Source organism: Poeciliopsis prolifica, unplaced genomic scaffold (genome assembly GCF_027474105.1).
Source record: "Poeciliopsis prolifica strain line A6 unplaced genomic scaffold, Auburn_PproV2 SCAFFOLD019, whole genome shotgun sequence".
Lineage (NCBI taxonomy): Eukaryota > Metazoa > Chordata > Actinopteri > Cyprinodontiformes > Poeciliidae > Poeciliopsis > Poeciliopsis prolifica.
This window is the reverse complement of record NW_026562394.1, coordinates 9,006,076-9,022,375: the sequence shown is the minus strand read 5'-3', so window position 1 is coordinate 9,022,375 and position 16,300 is coordinate 9,006,076. Positions and strand designations below refer to the sequence as shown.

General features: G+C 43.5%; 1 protein-coding gene across 1 annotated transcript in view; it reads right to left on the bottom strand.

Moving 5' to 3' along the window:
- med13a (mediator complex subunit 13a) overlaps nucleotides 1-16,300 on the bottom strand; it is an 84,859-nt gene that overhangs the window by 6,758 nt on the left and 61,801 nt on the right. Inside the window, exons 11-26 of the mRNA XM_055043481.1 lie at nucleotides 15,461-15,674; nucleotides 12,686-12,716; nucleotides 11,075-11,196; nucleotides 10,769-10,859; nucleotides 9,209-9,417; nucleotides 8,904-9,100; nucleotides 6,071-6,993; nucleotides 5,614-5,781; nucleotides 4,854-5,077; nucleotides 4,149-4,338; nucleotides 3,356-3,740; nucleotides 2,701-2,932; nucleotides 1,539-1,730; nucleotides 799-1,022; nucleotides 275-417; nucleotides 2-160 (exon numbers count right to left, since the gene is read on the bottom strand). Coding sequence (XP_054899456.1) covers nucleotides 2-160; nucleotides 275-417; nucleotides 799-1,022; nucleotides 1,539-1,730; nucleotides 2,701-2,932; nucleotides 3,356-3,740; nucleotides 4,149-4,338; nucleotides 4,854-5,077; nucleotides 5,614-5,781; nucleotides 6,071-6,993; nucleotides 8,904-9,100; nucleotides 9,209-9,417; nucleotides 10,769-10,859; nucleotides 11,075-11,196; nucleotides 12,686-12,716; nucleotides 15,461-15,674 — 3,704 coding nt within the window. The remainder of the gene's footprint in view (nucleotide 1; nucleotides 161-274; nucleotides 418-798; nucleotides 1,023-1,538; nucleotides 1,731-2,700; nucleotides 2,933-3,355; nucleotides 3,741-4,148; nucleotides 4,339-4,853; nucleotides 5,078-5,613; nucleotides 5,782-6,070; nucleotides 6,994-8,903; nucleotides 9,101-9,208; nucleotides 9,418-10,768; nucleotides 10,860-11,074; nucleotides 11,197-12,685; nucleotides 12,717-15,460; nucleotides 15,675-16,300) is intronic.

The window sequence follows — 16,300 nt, the reverse complement described above, 5'->3', positions numbered from 1 at the left end:
CCTGGCATGACGATGAAGGATCCCTGCGGCTCCATGGCGACCAGGCACACGCTAAGGATGCTGGGAGTGTCGGAGGAGGAGATTCCACACATTCGACACATTTCCTTCAGACGTCGGCTGAGGGACTGCAGGTTTCTCCTGCTCAACAAAATGCTCCAGTCTGAGATGTGGGGGACAGGAGAGATGCGGGGATTTTAATGAGCAAGTGATGAAGTGCTGCTTCAATCAAATTTCTGTTGATGTAAATTTACTTAAAAAGTTTTTTTTTTATGACCTTTTAACTCTCCATGCCCCATCCTGCCCAACCGGCCAATCACCACTCTCCAGGGAACAGATGTCATCTGCACCAGTCCCAAGCACCAATCCCACAGCTTCTGCAGGCCCAGTCGACGTACAGAGCCTTTTTTCCTCCGAGCTCTACCCAACACAAACACTTTGGGTTAGATTTACCACAGCAAACAATTATTGCAGTTATTGATTATTCTGTTGTTTGTTCTATCAAATATTCTGACGACTAATTGATTAATCGGATAAGAACATTGGCAGGTTTTTCATCTCAAGTCCAAAGTGTATATAATTCCTGCACAGTTTTGATTTAATTGCTGATCTGAGTGTGTTGCTCTTTCAGCAAGTGGTATTTGTTTTGATACTACAGGTAATGATTAATCAATTGGAGACTATTTCAATCAATCAATTCATCGTGATTAATCATTTCAGCCCTAATTTCTAATTCACATTAATTCAACAGAAAATACTGGGAAAACAAAAACCCCCTCCAGAAACAGGTTTCTGTCCTACCTGTTGGGCACGTCTATGTTGATGATGCTGGTCTCCAACAGCTCGCCGTACAGGTCTGTGCATGTGGCCAAAAGCCACCGCTGGTCGTGGGACAGGCAGTATCCCACAAACATCACGTTGTATTTTTGCGACGCTTCGCCAAACGTCTCGCCGAGTTCCGTCTGTTTGTCCTTAACCGGCGCCAGGATGAACGGCGGCGTGTAAAGACGCAAACACTCCGGCCTCTGCAAACACAGGAAAATAAAGCACTCTAAATATGAAGTCGTGTAACACTGCTACACTTGAAGTGGTCAGTTGAAGTAGACCGACTGGTCTGTCTTTATTCTACGCTGTATAAAAAAGGAGATTAAAAGTTTGGCAGTAAGAGGAAAAGGTCAAATTTGCTGCAAGGATGACTTAATCAGATCCCGATCTAAGGTCCTCCCTTTGTCTAAACCGGCAACAGAAATCCCATTATGAATGTTTCAGGGAGCTAGCCAAGCAGATAATAAAAGAACAAACTCTGGAGGAGCAGAGGTTACAAGTTCTTCTGGTTCTACTCCAGTATAAACAAACATCTTAGTAAGGACACAAAAAACAAATTCTATTCTTTCAGAGATGAGCTGAATACAGGTAGATTAACATCGGCCTAAGAAAGCGTTTGCCTCTGGGATGACGCTGAAGAAAAATGATGCGTACATAGCAACATTAGTAACTTTGTGGGGTTAAAGTGCAACAACTCGGCTACATGTCGCGCTCACCTCTGTGCTCTTCAGCGAGTTGTCAATGGCTAAGCCGGGGCCGAAGCCGGTCAGCGACTTGACGTTGGTGGAGGTGGGCAGCGGCCGTCTGCACTGAGCGAAGACGGAGAAGGCTAGAGACTTGAGGTGCTGTGCGTAGATATGTCGTTCTTCTCCTCTGACTTGCTGAAGTAGATACTGACATGGGACGATCTGAAGACAAAAAAATAACTGTCGTTAACTTTCTTACCAGCACAGGCCAGAATCTGTAGAATCTAGAGATAAATTGTATTTAGCAGAGTCAGCGTGGCTTCGTGAAAGCCTTGATATCAATCTTCTAAAAAAGGTTTCAGCTTTTATAAAAGGAGCGGTTTATATCAAGTTTTGGAAGAAGAGGGCTCGAATATGTAGCAAGAATTAGATAAATGGACATAAAACCAAATATTATTTGGACTATATGTTTATATTTGAATCTAACGTCGCGTTCACATGAGCCCTGCTTAGTACGCCTTAATCAAATTCTAGTTTGCTTGCCGAGAAAGTTTGGTTAGTTTGTGGAGGTGTGAATTTGCAATCGGAATATGACGAGGATCAAAAAAGCAAATTTTGGTCCGCCTAAAAACCTTGGTCTTTGTTGGGTTGAAGTGAACTCTGCTTCAGTTTGAATGCGATATGTAACCGCCAAGTGGTCCGGAGACCACTCCAAAAGCAGTAAGTGGACTATTGTGTAGGGCATACTGGGTAAATAACAGCAAAACAAACATCTAGCGCTAGCGAGAAAAATGTATTGTGGTTTTTTTTTGCCACAGATAAGAGAAACACTCCAACCGCTTTAATCCTTTTGTGAAGAAGAAAGTTACACTCAGTGTCTTCTTCAGGGGTTTGCGAAGAGGTGAACAGGTCATTTAAAAAGGTTTGGTTTGTTTGACATTGAAGTATGAAAGTGAACTGCACCAGCTGAAAATATTACAAATGTTGTAATTATGGCCCAAAACTGAATCACGTTTACTGAAGTATTAGGTGTAAAAACATCTCAACAATTGTCGAATCAATTTAAGTGTGTTGTGTTTTTTAATGATTACGTTGGAGATTGCGTTATCATTCTGCCCTAAACAAAATGACCCATTAAAAACCAATGTAATGCTCAGCCCTGGATAGCAAGCTGCTTGTCAAGTCGCCTCACCTGAACAGATATTGAGTTGCGAATGTGTGGAGGCAGACACTGGAGCATCTCCAGGTAACAGCGAAGCAGACCCAGCGTCCACACGCTGGAGGCGGTCGGCACGGGCCCCGAGCCGCCGTCGGCCTCCTCGTAGCTAAAGGGGTCTACGATGTAAACGACGATGGCGGGAGGATAAGTGACAGCGTGGGACTCCCCGTCTGTGGGCACGCCGATTTTCTCCCGCTCCAAAGTGCTAAGAGGAAAAAACATAATAATGAAGCTCACTTTCAGTATTAAAATACAAATAATCCATGGGATTAAATACTGATGTGATTATAAAATTTAAGATCTGTGCTTGATGTCTTTACATTTTGTTTTATGAATGTAATGCCTTTAAGGTCTTAATTGTAGATAAATTAATGGAATGCTGATGTGATGACCTACTGAAGGCAGAGTGCCAGAAAGAGCAGGGGTTTCTTAAAGAGACAGAGCCCCAATTGCAATTCGTTAAATTTCAATGTCTAATTTCTTTCAACTCATGTTTTGAGTATTTTTATAACTGAGGGTCTCATAATTGCTTGATTGTGTGATAAAAAGGTTACTATGTGGCTGGAAAACACCTAATACTGCCCCTTTAAGGCTTCTTAAGGATGCGCGGACTCCCTGTGTGCCGAACCTTTCAGGAGGCTCCGTGGGTCCCTGGGCCTGGCTGCTGGAGTTGTCACCTGAGGTGGCACCGTTCTGGGTGCCAGCCTGCTGTCCCAGCTGTCCGCTCTGGGAATTCTGGCTGTTCATGTTTCCGAAAGGCGGAAAAGAGTTGGGTTTGCCGGACGGCATGGTGCTGCCAGGCTGGCCCGAGGATGCTGGGAGGCCGTTGGATGACACTGAGGCGCTTCCAGAACCAACGTTGCTGCTGCTGCTGCTGTTGGGAACTGAGGAGCCTTGCTGGCTGGCTGTGCTGGAGTTAGACTGTTGAGTGGATGACGTCTGATTGGATGAAGAAGAGGCACTAGGCTGTGTGAGGAGTGAACTGTCTAATGTCTGAGAAGCGAGGTAAGGAGCTACAGGGAGAGACAAGAAGACAAGATTGGGATTTCAGGGATGAAACAGAGCACCAAGTGAGGAAATCCAGTTATAACAAATGAGCAACAAAACATTTTTTATAAAAGTTACAGACTGCAAAGTGCACAGTAGGTTTTATATTGTAAATATACAACTAAGTAGCTTAACACTTCCATCTCCTGCTGTCTGACATAATTAATTCACTCCACTGAAACATCCTCCTACACTGATCTCACTTTTAAAGCTCTCTGGCTGGCCTCTCTAAAATAAGAGTTGGACAACTAAACCAAGAGGTGTTGAAGGTGGAAACCGACAAGAAACAAAAAGATAAATGTTGCATTAAATGCACAGGAATCATAAAGGCCGCGTTTCGAGAGCAAAAACCCGGAAGCGTGTCCGACGCGTACCGAGGTTGTGTCGGCACACTTGTGCATAAAGCTTGAGCTTGGTGAAGGCGTCGCTGTTGCTGCCGGCAGCCTTATGGAACCAGTCGCTGACGGGCTGATCCATCACGCTTTTGGTTCCGCTGCCGCCGACGACCACTATGCCGTCGGGGTAACTCCTGGAAATCGGCCGGTGCTGACCCAGACGGCAGGACTGATGAAGAAAAAAAAAAAAAGACAGACGTGAAATGAAATATTATTTGCAGTCGTGTTACTACTCAGAATTTAGGTTGAATGCTTGCTGAGCTTCAAATGTAGGTGAGGAATGTTTGTCATTATCACAATGGTACTACAAAATGTTATGATAAAACCTAACATTCACCACTACTGGAGAGTGAAAAAAAAAAAAAAAAAAAAACTTGAGACTTGGGCAAAGCTCCACGTTCCTCAATGGAATGGTTCCATTCAAAGTATATAAATGTTTTGCTCAGCTCTCCATCCAATCTGACGATGCATTATGCATTAATTTTTTAGAGAAGAAAGGCCGATATCCAACTGCACCCCACTTTTTAAAGATTTTTTTTTTTTTATCAGTTAAATGGTTTACAAACCATGCATCATTCCCCTTCAAATTCTCGACTGCTTTGTGTTGGTCTATTTTATAAAATCCCCATAAAAATTCTTTGAATCTCCTATTAACTTTCCTTTTTTATTTTATTTTTTTTTTACCTCATAAACAGCTGTGAGGTCTCGGAAGAAACTTTTGGCGCCGCTGAGCAAGGCTTCGCTGTCGGGGCAAACCACCAGGTACCCGATGTCCCGCTGGGAGCCGTACGGGTCCAACAGAAGCTTTTCCCAGTACGGTAAACCGAACGGAGACAGCACCACGAAGTCGTACTCGTAACCCACCAGGAAGGTGGGGATGGGCAGGGGCTCTGGAGATTCATCCGTGCCTGTGAACGAGAGAAAGAATGAATCACTTAAGCGGGGGCCAGGCGACGCAGATTAAAAGTAAAATCAGAAAAGTTGTTTCCAATTTTAAATTTTTCTTTCCAAAAAAAAAAAAAAGACATTAAAACTGACTTTAAAAATTCTCAAGTTGTGGCTTGAATAAGGATGCATTTTACCAGAAGAACGTCTCAAAATTAAGAGAAAAAAATAATTTTAATGAGAAAAAATGTTTTTCATGTAAATGTTCTCATAGAAGTACTGCTTCATTCTTAGAATATTACAACTTTCTCTTATTATTTCAACATTATTCTTGAATTAATTAATATTATGACTTGATAGTGAAAAATAAATATCAATATCAAACATGGTGACGGGCCTTGATGGTGAACTATAGATCCCAAAGCAGTGAACTGGTGGAGAAAAAAATGCTAATTTTCCAAAAATTGCATCTTCAAAAATCAGAAAGTTGATTTATTGCACACAGTTCTGACTGAAACTAAATGATATAACGCAACATGAAGCAGACGTCCGACTTTACCATAAGAGCCACGTCCAGCCATCTTGTGGAACTGCTGCCAGGTGAGGGGACCTTGAACCCCCCACGACCGCACCATCCTCTTCTTCTGAATGACATCCTGGAGAACAGGCTGGAGCGACATCAGCACCCGCAGCACATCCTGAGAGCACAGGGAACTCACGTCCACCGCTGAGGATCAAGGGAACAAAAGACAGACCGATGAAACCAAGAGAACCCAACAGAACTTTATCCTAATGAACAACAGAAGAAAAGCTATAGTAACACGACGCCCAGGCAAAACCGCTTTTTTGTTTGGTTCCTCCAGGTAAGAGGTGTTTACTTTTTAGCAAATAGCGACTGCTGATTGGTTAGTTGCTGACAAGTGGTGTCATATCAATTAATGTCTTAGAACTCAAAAAAATCTCTCAGAACTTCTTTCCAAATAGATGCTGACATTGTGCTGTATGATCCCGCTCACCGTTTTGTTTGGCCCAGTGATGAAGGCAGGTGCTCTTCACCAGCGCCTCGTCCACTTTGCCACCCGACATGTTGTCCATGAACTGCCTGCCGTGTTCCAGAGCCATATAGCAGTCGTTGCGGTAGTCTCTCTCCTCCACCCGTTGGCAGGGGGCCGCCTGCGCGCCACTCGACCCCCTCGACGGCGCCTCATGCTCCAGGACAGAAATGGGCGAAAACGGGTTCGTGCACTGGTCCTGCAGGAGCACGATGAGCTCGTCGGGAACGCGCTCCCCTCTCCCGACCCCAGTCCTCTCCAGTGACGAGAGCCGCTGCTCCTCGAAGCTCTTCTCCGCCTCCTTGCTGACGTCCGAGCCGCGGCCGATGATGTCCAGCTCGTCCTCCAGGAAGAGGCCGGAGCCATTCCCGTATCGCCGGTTCACCACGGCGCTGAAGCCGCAGCTGCAGGGGTCTTGGTCCTCGCCGTCGGCGCCGCTCAGGTATATGCCCACATCGGCGCCTTTGATGTTCATGTTGCACACGCAGATGCAGCAGCTGTCGAAGTTGCAGTCCTTGAAGAGGTTCATGACCGACTCCGAGAGGATCAGCGTAACGTAGAGGCTGTGGGCTTCGGGGATGGAGGGGACCGTGGCCGGCTCCACCGAGTTCAGCGGCCGGCACGTGGAAGGGGTGGACGCCGGGGAGTACAGGTCCGAATTCTCGTACTTGAGGGAACCCTGGACGCTGGAGGGGCCCCGAGGGGTGCGCGGCGTCCGGGGCGTACGCGGCGTGGGGGCTGAGAACCGTGGGGTGGCGGGGGAAGGCAGGATGCCGGTGCCGCTGTTGCTGGGGGGAGCGCTGTTGGACATAAAGGGGGTGTGGGTCTGAGGGGTGTAGGTCTGGGTGTAGTCCTGGTCCATGGCGCTGCCAACACTGAGAATATTACTGAGAAAAGACATAATGAAAGACAGGTGTTAACACAAGGAAAGGAAAAGATATTTCTCCAAAACTAGAACTATCTTTACTTTAATTCTTGTTTCAAAAACCTCGGCCAAAATTGGCACATTGAGAATTTTGTAACAAAAAAAAAAAGATACAACAGAGCTAATTTACTGAACATCTGAAGGCCTTGATCTCTTCCAGTCTGAAGAAAGTGCAGAAATATCTGTTAAAATACAGTTTTCATTTCAATTAAAATACACCTGTCTATAAGTGTTCTTTGACAACAAAGCGGGACCTGGCAGCACTTGGTGTGTTCACTGCTAACAAAAATATCAGATTTCTGACTGCTCTGACACAGATCGGCCGGAAAAAATCTCAGATCGTAATCTCAATAGTCTATTTTCTCAGTCCTACTTCAAAATATTTTGTCATATGCAAGTGCCAGGAATTTATTATACAAGACATGCACGAGATAACTTTTTTTTCTAAGGCCACCGTTGTATTTTTCTCATTTAACATTTAAATATCTTGCGTATAAGAGAGAACCGGTAATACAGAAGCGACGCTGAGTGATCTACACTCAGGATTCTTATCCTAACTGCACAAAAACACCAAAAACAGACAAGAGCAAATGAAAAATGGGTAGCAGAAAAACATAAGGAGGAAAAAAAAAACTTAAACGAACAACTCGCTAAGTGTCCCTCTGAGGTAAGAGTTTATTTTGGAAGGGGAACTAACTGCAAGGCCTTGGAGAGACACAAGGGGAGGAGGATAAAGAGAAAGGGAGTACACCATGTTCCTCGCTGCAGGAAGGGAACACTACTTGGCACAGGCCCATAAATAAGAAGTCCCAGCTAACAGCACATTCAGAGTGGCATGGACTGCAGCACCTGTGCTACACATTAAGATCTTTATCTCACATGCTGAGTTGTGTCCAGACTTATTCAAGGCGGAAGAGAGACGTGTCGAGCTGAACTGAAGTGGCAGTTCAATATTTGGAGGCGTGGCCAACACGGCCTGAATGGCTTCGCTCACTCTGCTGCCATTGCTGAAGCTACAGGGAGACTAAAACGCTGCAGAAAATCAATGGCCGTCATTCACAAGTTCTTTGGTTGGCTGATTGGCGCGGTTGAAATTTTAATGGAGAAATCCAGGTCAATGGGAGAAATTCCAAATGGAGCACGAAAGGTTAGAGCTTTTGCCTCACGTGCATCCTTTGCTAGTCGTCATCGAGTGTACACTAAAGGAATGCTGGTACTGCATTTTAGCCAATAAAATGTTTATATTCTTACTTAAAAACTTAATTTTTTTTTTTTCCGTTTTGATTAAATAAGCTTAAAGTGTCAAATGACAAGGTAAAACCACTCACATGATTTTAAAAAATTAACTACTTTACTTTTATTATGTGTACACAAAACTTTGTATAATAAGTATTTAATCACTGTTATTATTAATTAAAAGCTTTTTTGTGCACAGGATGAAAGCACAGTAGTTCATCTTTTTAAATCATGTAAGTGGTTTTGTGGTCAGTGACACTTTAAGTGGACGGATAAAATACCTGCAGGATGAGCCTATTTTTTTTCTTTTACCTGATTAATCAGAATAATCAATATCTAAAGTAATCATTAGTTGCTGCCCTAAAATCTCGTGATAATAACTGGAATAATCTGTTTTAAATTAAATCGATCTGATCTTGCTGTATGGTTTTGGGTTCAGTTATAATTGGAGCTTTCCCATCTCCCAGAGATCAGCCAGACCCTCGACTACTACTACCATGCATGGATAATGGAGCTGGCTGCCAAGGTGGTGTCCAGTGGGAAAACAGTTGGTGAGCACGGACAGAACGAGAGCAGAGGATAAATATACACCTCCAGGCACAAGTCGAGGGGGAAACAAGGTGGTGATGGTTTTACCTGTCTTTGTTTAGGAAGCCCAACACAGGAACAGTACTGAGCATCTCCCTGCCCATGGCCCAGCTTGTTCTGTAGACGCAGTCCTCCGGTAGTTTAATGGGAGGAAGACACTGGCTGGGCAACGTCTTCAGGGGGGCAAACATGGAGCAGCCTACAAATGCCTGACACAGCTCGGGCTTGTACACAAACGAATAATCCTAGAAAGAAACAAAAATGCAGAAGAATCACTTGGTTTCTTAAAACAAAATATCTCAACATTTACTTTCAGCCTGTATCAAAGTCTTGACCTGCCAGCCTGCGCTCACCTTGACCTCAGACGGCTTGGGGCTGCAGAAGCTCTCCTCCACCTCGATCTTGAAGTGGCCCCCCAGCGTGGCGGTGCCGTCCAGCGTGGTCATGCCGGGGTTGGGCTCCATGATGTTGTAATCCTTGTTGCACATGTTCATGGGCGAGAAACCCATGATGTGCTGCTCCAGGGAGGGAGGCGTGGGAAACATCTGCAGGTCTGCCGAGCCTGGCGGAGGGAAAAGAACAGGGAGCTATCGGTTTGATGGAATCTCGTTGAAGTTTTTGTGTCGATCATGCCACGGAATGTGCAGACAATCGATTTCCTGCTTTCAAACCGCAAAGCAAACATCTGCTAAGATCCCATTTAGCGTTATAACTATGAGCGTCTGGATATGTCTGATGGCTCGTCCTACACATTCCCTCAAAGATACTTGCTGATGTCAGCTGTTTTCTTCAGCAAGGAAATATGACAATGATAATGAAAAAACCCTGCAACACACGATGTGACACAGGTTAACTATATTAGTCCAAGATGAATTTCAGGGGAATCTAAACACTGATAAAGGGGTAGTACTATGGAAAATCTACTTTTATGATCTTCACATCATTTTATGATGTTATTCTCTCATCAAAACATACCTGGAAAGTTGTTTGATTGTTTTAAGCACGACTGAGAAGATCTTGAATCTTACACAGCAACCATTTGGGGGCGCCTAAATGCTTGTCATCACAAAACATTCCCCATTTCCCAATGCTCTGCCTTCAAGGTGCAGCCCCCAGCCAAGCTTCCCCTGAGTTTCCCCCACTCGGCTCCTTCAGACTAGCCAGCAGCAATTAGCAAACACCTGGTGGCACTGCGCATCTGCTGAGCTCAACACCAACTACTGCTCAGTGCAACTCTGGTAAAAAGGCTGTTAGAGGCTTGATGGAAAGTCACTGTTGTGACGACTTCCTGAAGGTGGAGTATCAAGAGCAGGAGCCTCTTAAAGAGACAAAGGCCCAACTTCAAGGAATTAAATTTCAAAGTCAAATTTCTTACAAGTTATTTTTAATATATACAACTTTTTTAAAACAGCTGAAGACAGTGCTATAAAATGGCACGCAAAGAACACTCCCAAAAAATAGGCTAAGAATGGATAGATGGACTAAGAAAGAAGCGGAAGGACCAGTGGATGAATTGGTGGATGGATGGATGGATGGATGGATGGATGGATGGATGGATGGATGGATGGATGGATGGATGGATGGATGGATGGATGGATGGATGGATGGATGATGGATGGATGGATGGATGGACAGATGGATGGGTGAATGGATGGATGGATGGATGGATGGATGGATGGATGGATGGATGGATGGATGGATGGATGGATGAGTGGATGGACGGGATGGATGGGTGGGTGGATGGTGGAGTACAGCCAAAAGCATGGATTGATGGATTGTACATAAATGCTGGCAAGGAAACTGATAGATCGTTAAATGGATGGAAAGATGGACGAACCTCTGGATGGGTACATGGTCAACAGTGTTGATGAGTGGAGAAATGTCTAGACAGAAAAGAGGATGGAAGTACATACTGATGCAAGATACAGGGTCCAACGAGGATGTCTTCGGCTCCTTGTTGCCAAATCTCTCATCAGTTCCATTCACGGGTCGTCTGGCACCAGGCTGCGACAGAAAAGTCAGAATATTAACTCTAAATTTCCCCCCCGTTTAATTTCTCGCATCTGTAGAGTCTTGCAGGTGTAACACATGACAACAGTTTAGATCAACAGAGAGAAAGTGATGAAGAGAAGAGCACAGAATGACGGAAACAAACGCGCAGTGTGGCCAGACTACGCTGCGTAACGGGATACGCGCCTCAGCGTGAGGCCTCCACTCACCGTCAGGTCATCCTCGTCCGAATTGAAGAGGTTGTCGAGGTCGGTGAAGGAAACCACCAGGTCCGTCACGTGCATAAGGCTGGACGAGGTCATGCGGTTGTGAGCAGCCGCATGTTGTGCATCTGGACACGAGGAGGAACACATAGGCAGGCGTGACGCTATTAATAAAGGCTTTTTTGGCCTGAACCTCAAATTCCCCGTGACGATGTTACCGCTATCCGAGAAGCAAGTGAAGCAAAAATTTTCCCTTTCTCTCAGAAAGGACTGAAAGCTAAACAGCAGGTTGAATATGCTCCTAATTCAATTTTTTAAACACTTACAGTGTGACAAACTGGCGATGAAACAGAGAAATATTTTAGGATGCTTGTTTGGAGAACACTGAACTGTAGATGTTTAAGTATTCATACTTCTTAAACTTGTCAACTATTTTCACATGTAACAAAACACCTAAAGGTTTTCACCTGAAGGATTTATGTGACAGACTGACACAAAGTTGACAGAAAAGTCAGAATTTGACAAATCTTGTTTGGAAATGAAGTATATGACTTTTCAGGAATGTATATGGATAAATCTGACTAAATTTAACTTAATTTCCAAACACAATTGGTGTGTGTGTATATATATATATATATATATATATATATATATATATATATATATAATTATTTATTTATTTTCTCAATCTTACCACAGATTTTCCATTTGATTTAGGGTGTTTCACATCTGTTAATTTGATTTGCTTTATTTATTTCAAGCAGGTTTTTAAAACAAGAAAAATAAAATTATTTGTTTGCCACGACTTTTCTCTTTGAAAAAGGCTAGGAAGAAATTAACACTCATTTAATCCAACCCCTTATCTCAATTTAATGATCTATATTATCTGCTGACTCAGTAATGATCAAAAATCTTTTTAATTAAAACCATGTTGTAATATTGATGTACCTGTTCAATATAATGTGCTAAAAACCAACATATAAATTATATTATATGGACTAAACTGATTCATACCTCGACAAGAAAATCTACGGGCAATATCAGTTAGACTCTACGGGCAACTAGGCCCGTCACAATGACACAGTTAGCTGGACGATAAATTGTCCCAGAAGTTATTGCGATAAACAATAATATAGATGGTTTGAGATCATTTGTAACTAATGTAATTGTAATGGCAAGAGAATGCAAGAACATATTCTCAAAAAGCAATGAGCTTTAAATTATAATGAACATTCACCACTGGAACTGGGAGACTTTTAAAATTTCTACGAACAGAAAACGAAAAACAAAACTGAACCAAAGCACCAAACTGAAAACTTCCAGTTTTTGGTAGAAAGAGAAAAGCTTGTTTTAATTTATCATGCGATTAATTGATTTGTTGGTTATTGTGACAGGCCTAAACATTTAACAACTGTTAAATGTTTGATGTTTAGCTGGTGCTGTTTGATTTCACGCTGCACTGTGTCAAATGTGCCAAACCTTTTGAAAAACCTGTCCATCCACTTCATAGCTGTGTGTTGCTCTGTCACATTAAATCCTGCTAAAGTTACACGGTGGTAATTGGACGGCAAACGGTGCAACACGTGTCAAATAAAGTGTTACGAAACAACTGTTTACCATCTGTTTGACCGGTTCCTCCATCTTCACCCTGAGGGGAGAGAAGAAAACAAGGATGAAACGTTTTAAGAAAACACAAGCAGACGAAACTGAAAGTGAAAAAACAACAAGTAAAACAGGTAGGCAACACTTAATAGTAGCTAACTAAAGACACCCCCCACCTCCACCAATCAATGTGAAAATCTGGAGGGGGGGGAGCATCAAATGATGGAGTGGTGAGAGAGAATTGAAGTAAAACAGAACAGCACAGAGGCTCTGCTTCTTTCCACTGTGGCAAATGGGATTTCCAGCATGGGCCACAGTGAAATCATGATCCAAGGAATGGCTTCTCCATCTCCTGCCCAGACATCAATATCTGGGAGGGCTGGCCTTCTGTGGGAGCGTGTGTTCCTCCGATGATGTCTGTGTGTGTGTGCTGAGCAGAACTAGCTGGGGAACGGGACTGTTATGTCCTCTTCATTGATTTCATTTTGCTCTGGGGCTTTTCTCTGACCAGCGCAGGCTCTAATTTGTCTCTCTTAGAGGCCCGGCACACACACGCACACACCAAGGTCGCAATCTATCGCCCGCAATGATGCCTTATCGCAATATCAATACGTTTGCCTTGGGTGAAAACATTTTAAAGTCTGGTTTGGACTATTGTAATCTCTCTGGTTTCCCTTTTTCTGACTCTTCTAAAGCCGTTTCCGTGCCCTCGTCCTCGGCCTAATTCAACAGGAGCAGCACTTCTGATGATGTGCCCGCTGCGGGGTGTGTGTGTGTCGCATGGCCAGCCATGCAGTCGGTAGCACTCCAGTCAAAAAGACTGCTTGATCGCTGCTTGACGTTCATGCATGATTCACAAAAAGTCGGTTTAGTATTCTGACAGGAAGTGAAGGTGGGACGTTTGCGGCGCTCCAAGCCTCCTCCGTCATAACGCAATAAAACGGCAGTACTGACATATTGCTTCCAGCACACTTCCAAAGAAAGATTTGAAATTTTTTACATGGCAAATATTTTACAGTGGGCAGGATTATGAATATATGGGCATTGCAAACCCATCAGAATAAAAGAAGATTGGTGGATGAACAACAGACAAATAAATGGACAATCAGAAGGATGAAAGAGTCGAAGGAGGAGAAACTGATAGATGGATAAATGAAAAACAGTAGAAACATAAATGAATGAACAGGAACAGGATAGAATGGATGGATAAACAGAGAGAGAGACAGAAAGATGATCAAATAAAATGATGGATGTATGGACAAACATGAGAGCAAATTAGATGAATGAATGACAGAGAAACTGATGAATAGATGAGAAAAAGGCCAACCTTCTCAATCTCTATTTTCACCTTTCCACCCTCGCGGATATGAAAATGAATTTAATCAAATTACAAACTTTCCCAGATTCATCCAGGCTGCATTGGAAACCCAGTGTAAACTCCTAAGACGCAGCATTTCAAAAGAAAAGCAGACAAATACTAGCCTGGGTAAAACTTGGGAAGGAAAACAAATGTGTGTGTCCGCTTAAACGCAGACATATGTTGGGGATGTAAACACACACCGCCTGAATTACTGTCACTCCGCTGAGAGCTGCCTTCATCCAAAGCGGTGTTCACCGTACCGATTGGCCAATCGGAAGACAAACTGCAACAAGCTGGAAAGTCGAATATATACAGTTCCAGTGGTTTTCCTTCAGTGGGAGTATGCAAAGAAAAAGGGAAACAGTGGAGGGAACTGAGTATGCAAACTCACACTGGTTCCTCCTGGCTCTATATATCCGAAGCTGCTCCATTTGGGAAAAAGCGACAATAGAGATTGAGGAATGACTTCCTGTTGGATCGAAACGTGGCCAGTCAAAGAGGAAGTACGAAGAAAGTGACTGCGGCGTTATTTTTAGTGCTGTGCTGCTAAGGATGCCGATGGCCTATTTTCTAGCTCGTCTGCTCCTGGACCTCAAACAAAATCAACCCCTTTTGTTCGGTTACATTAACAACTCGCCGCTCTTTAAACACAATGACATATCCTCGCAAAACGCCGGGAACTAAAGCAAAAAGCTAAAAGACAAGAGAAAAAAGAAAAAAAGCTACGTGTATATTCTTGACACATCGACGCGGGCTAAGGTTGTGGTGTTCGTATCCCGGCAACATCTGAGCTGATGACATCACACAAAGCACCTTCAATGTGAACACCAGAAAAATACTGACTATTAACAGCTTCTTTTTTTCTTTTTTCTTTTTTCCTCCTGAGATGCACAGCAGCAGCACTAACAAGCACTGGAGTCTCTTCCTGTTACTACATCTGCTAACATCACCTCACAGCCAGAACAACAAGTGCTGGGAGTCCGACGTGTTCCTGGGGCCCTGTCTGTTTCTTTGGACTTATTTTCTTAAAAAAAAAAAAAAAGAAAAAAAAAAAGAAAGGTTGTCGTGTCTATTTTTTGCGTTAAGACCCTGACGCCTTTTGAGAGCCCACGTCACTGAGCGCAAACCATTCAAAAGCTGCTTTCAAGCACAAAGGGAGTTCAGAGTGTCCAGATCAGATGGTTAATATGAGCAGGTCTGCACGTTACGTGACGTGTGGATTTAGGAACGTCACAAGAATAATGGCAACATGCTGGATGGTGACCACCACTCTTCAAGCAGAAGAGGAAGGAATAAAAGAAAGACACAAAAGGCGATTGTTGTAGGGATTTTTATATCTAATTATTCTTGGCATTAAAAAGATCCTGAAGAGACACTATCCTACTTTGCGAGGTCCTAAACAATGATTAGATTTGACTCCAGCTTCCTACCTTGAGTTTCTTTCCAGGCTCCCGCTCTCCTCCTTTATCCTTCTTCGTGGAGAACGTGAACTTGACGTCTCCTTCCTCGAAGGCGTAGGGGTCTTCCTCTGGCTCGTGATCTCCGTCAGTGACAGCAGCGGATAGGTACTGGTTCCTCCTGGCTCTATATATCTGAAGCCGGTCCTCAGACACCTTCAGAGGCATTTTAGATGTAGACATCACTCTGAAGGAGCAAGCGGGGAAACGCAACACAAAGGTGGATTAATTCCTAATGTAAGTTCCATTACAATTGCACTGAGAAAAGCGAATCAAAAATTTTGTGGCCGCTTTCCAATTTTTGGTTTTCATGAAGCTTGTGTGTATTTCGTCCGTCCTTTCAGCTGTGAGTGCTCATTAATCATTGGTACTTGGTGTTTCCAGAGTCAAAATATGGGGTTTTATGTTTTATAACTTAAGACAAACGGAGCATTCAATATGGGATTAACAGTTCGGTTCACTAAAGCAACAGTGAACCGCACCAGCTGAAAAATGGAACAAAATGAACAATATGAGACTATCAGGTGTTAAAACACCCCAAGACTGAACGTTTAAAAGCTTAAAAAGAGCTACTATGCAGGCAAATGTCATTAGATCCTTCCTGTTACTTGGTGGCAGTCTTGCTCATTTCATCAAAACTGGCAAGCATTTCTTACAGAAGTTGTGTTTCTTCTGATCTCGCTTTCACGAAGAAGAGTGTGACTGCCTGTGCAGCCTGGATGTTTTTAAACAAATTAAAAGTTTGGAACTGTGAGGTCACCGGTTGACAGCCAATTTTCCTCTAAAACGTAACTCCTAAATCGTCTTAGTTTA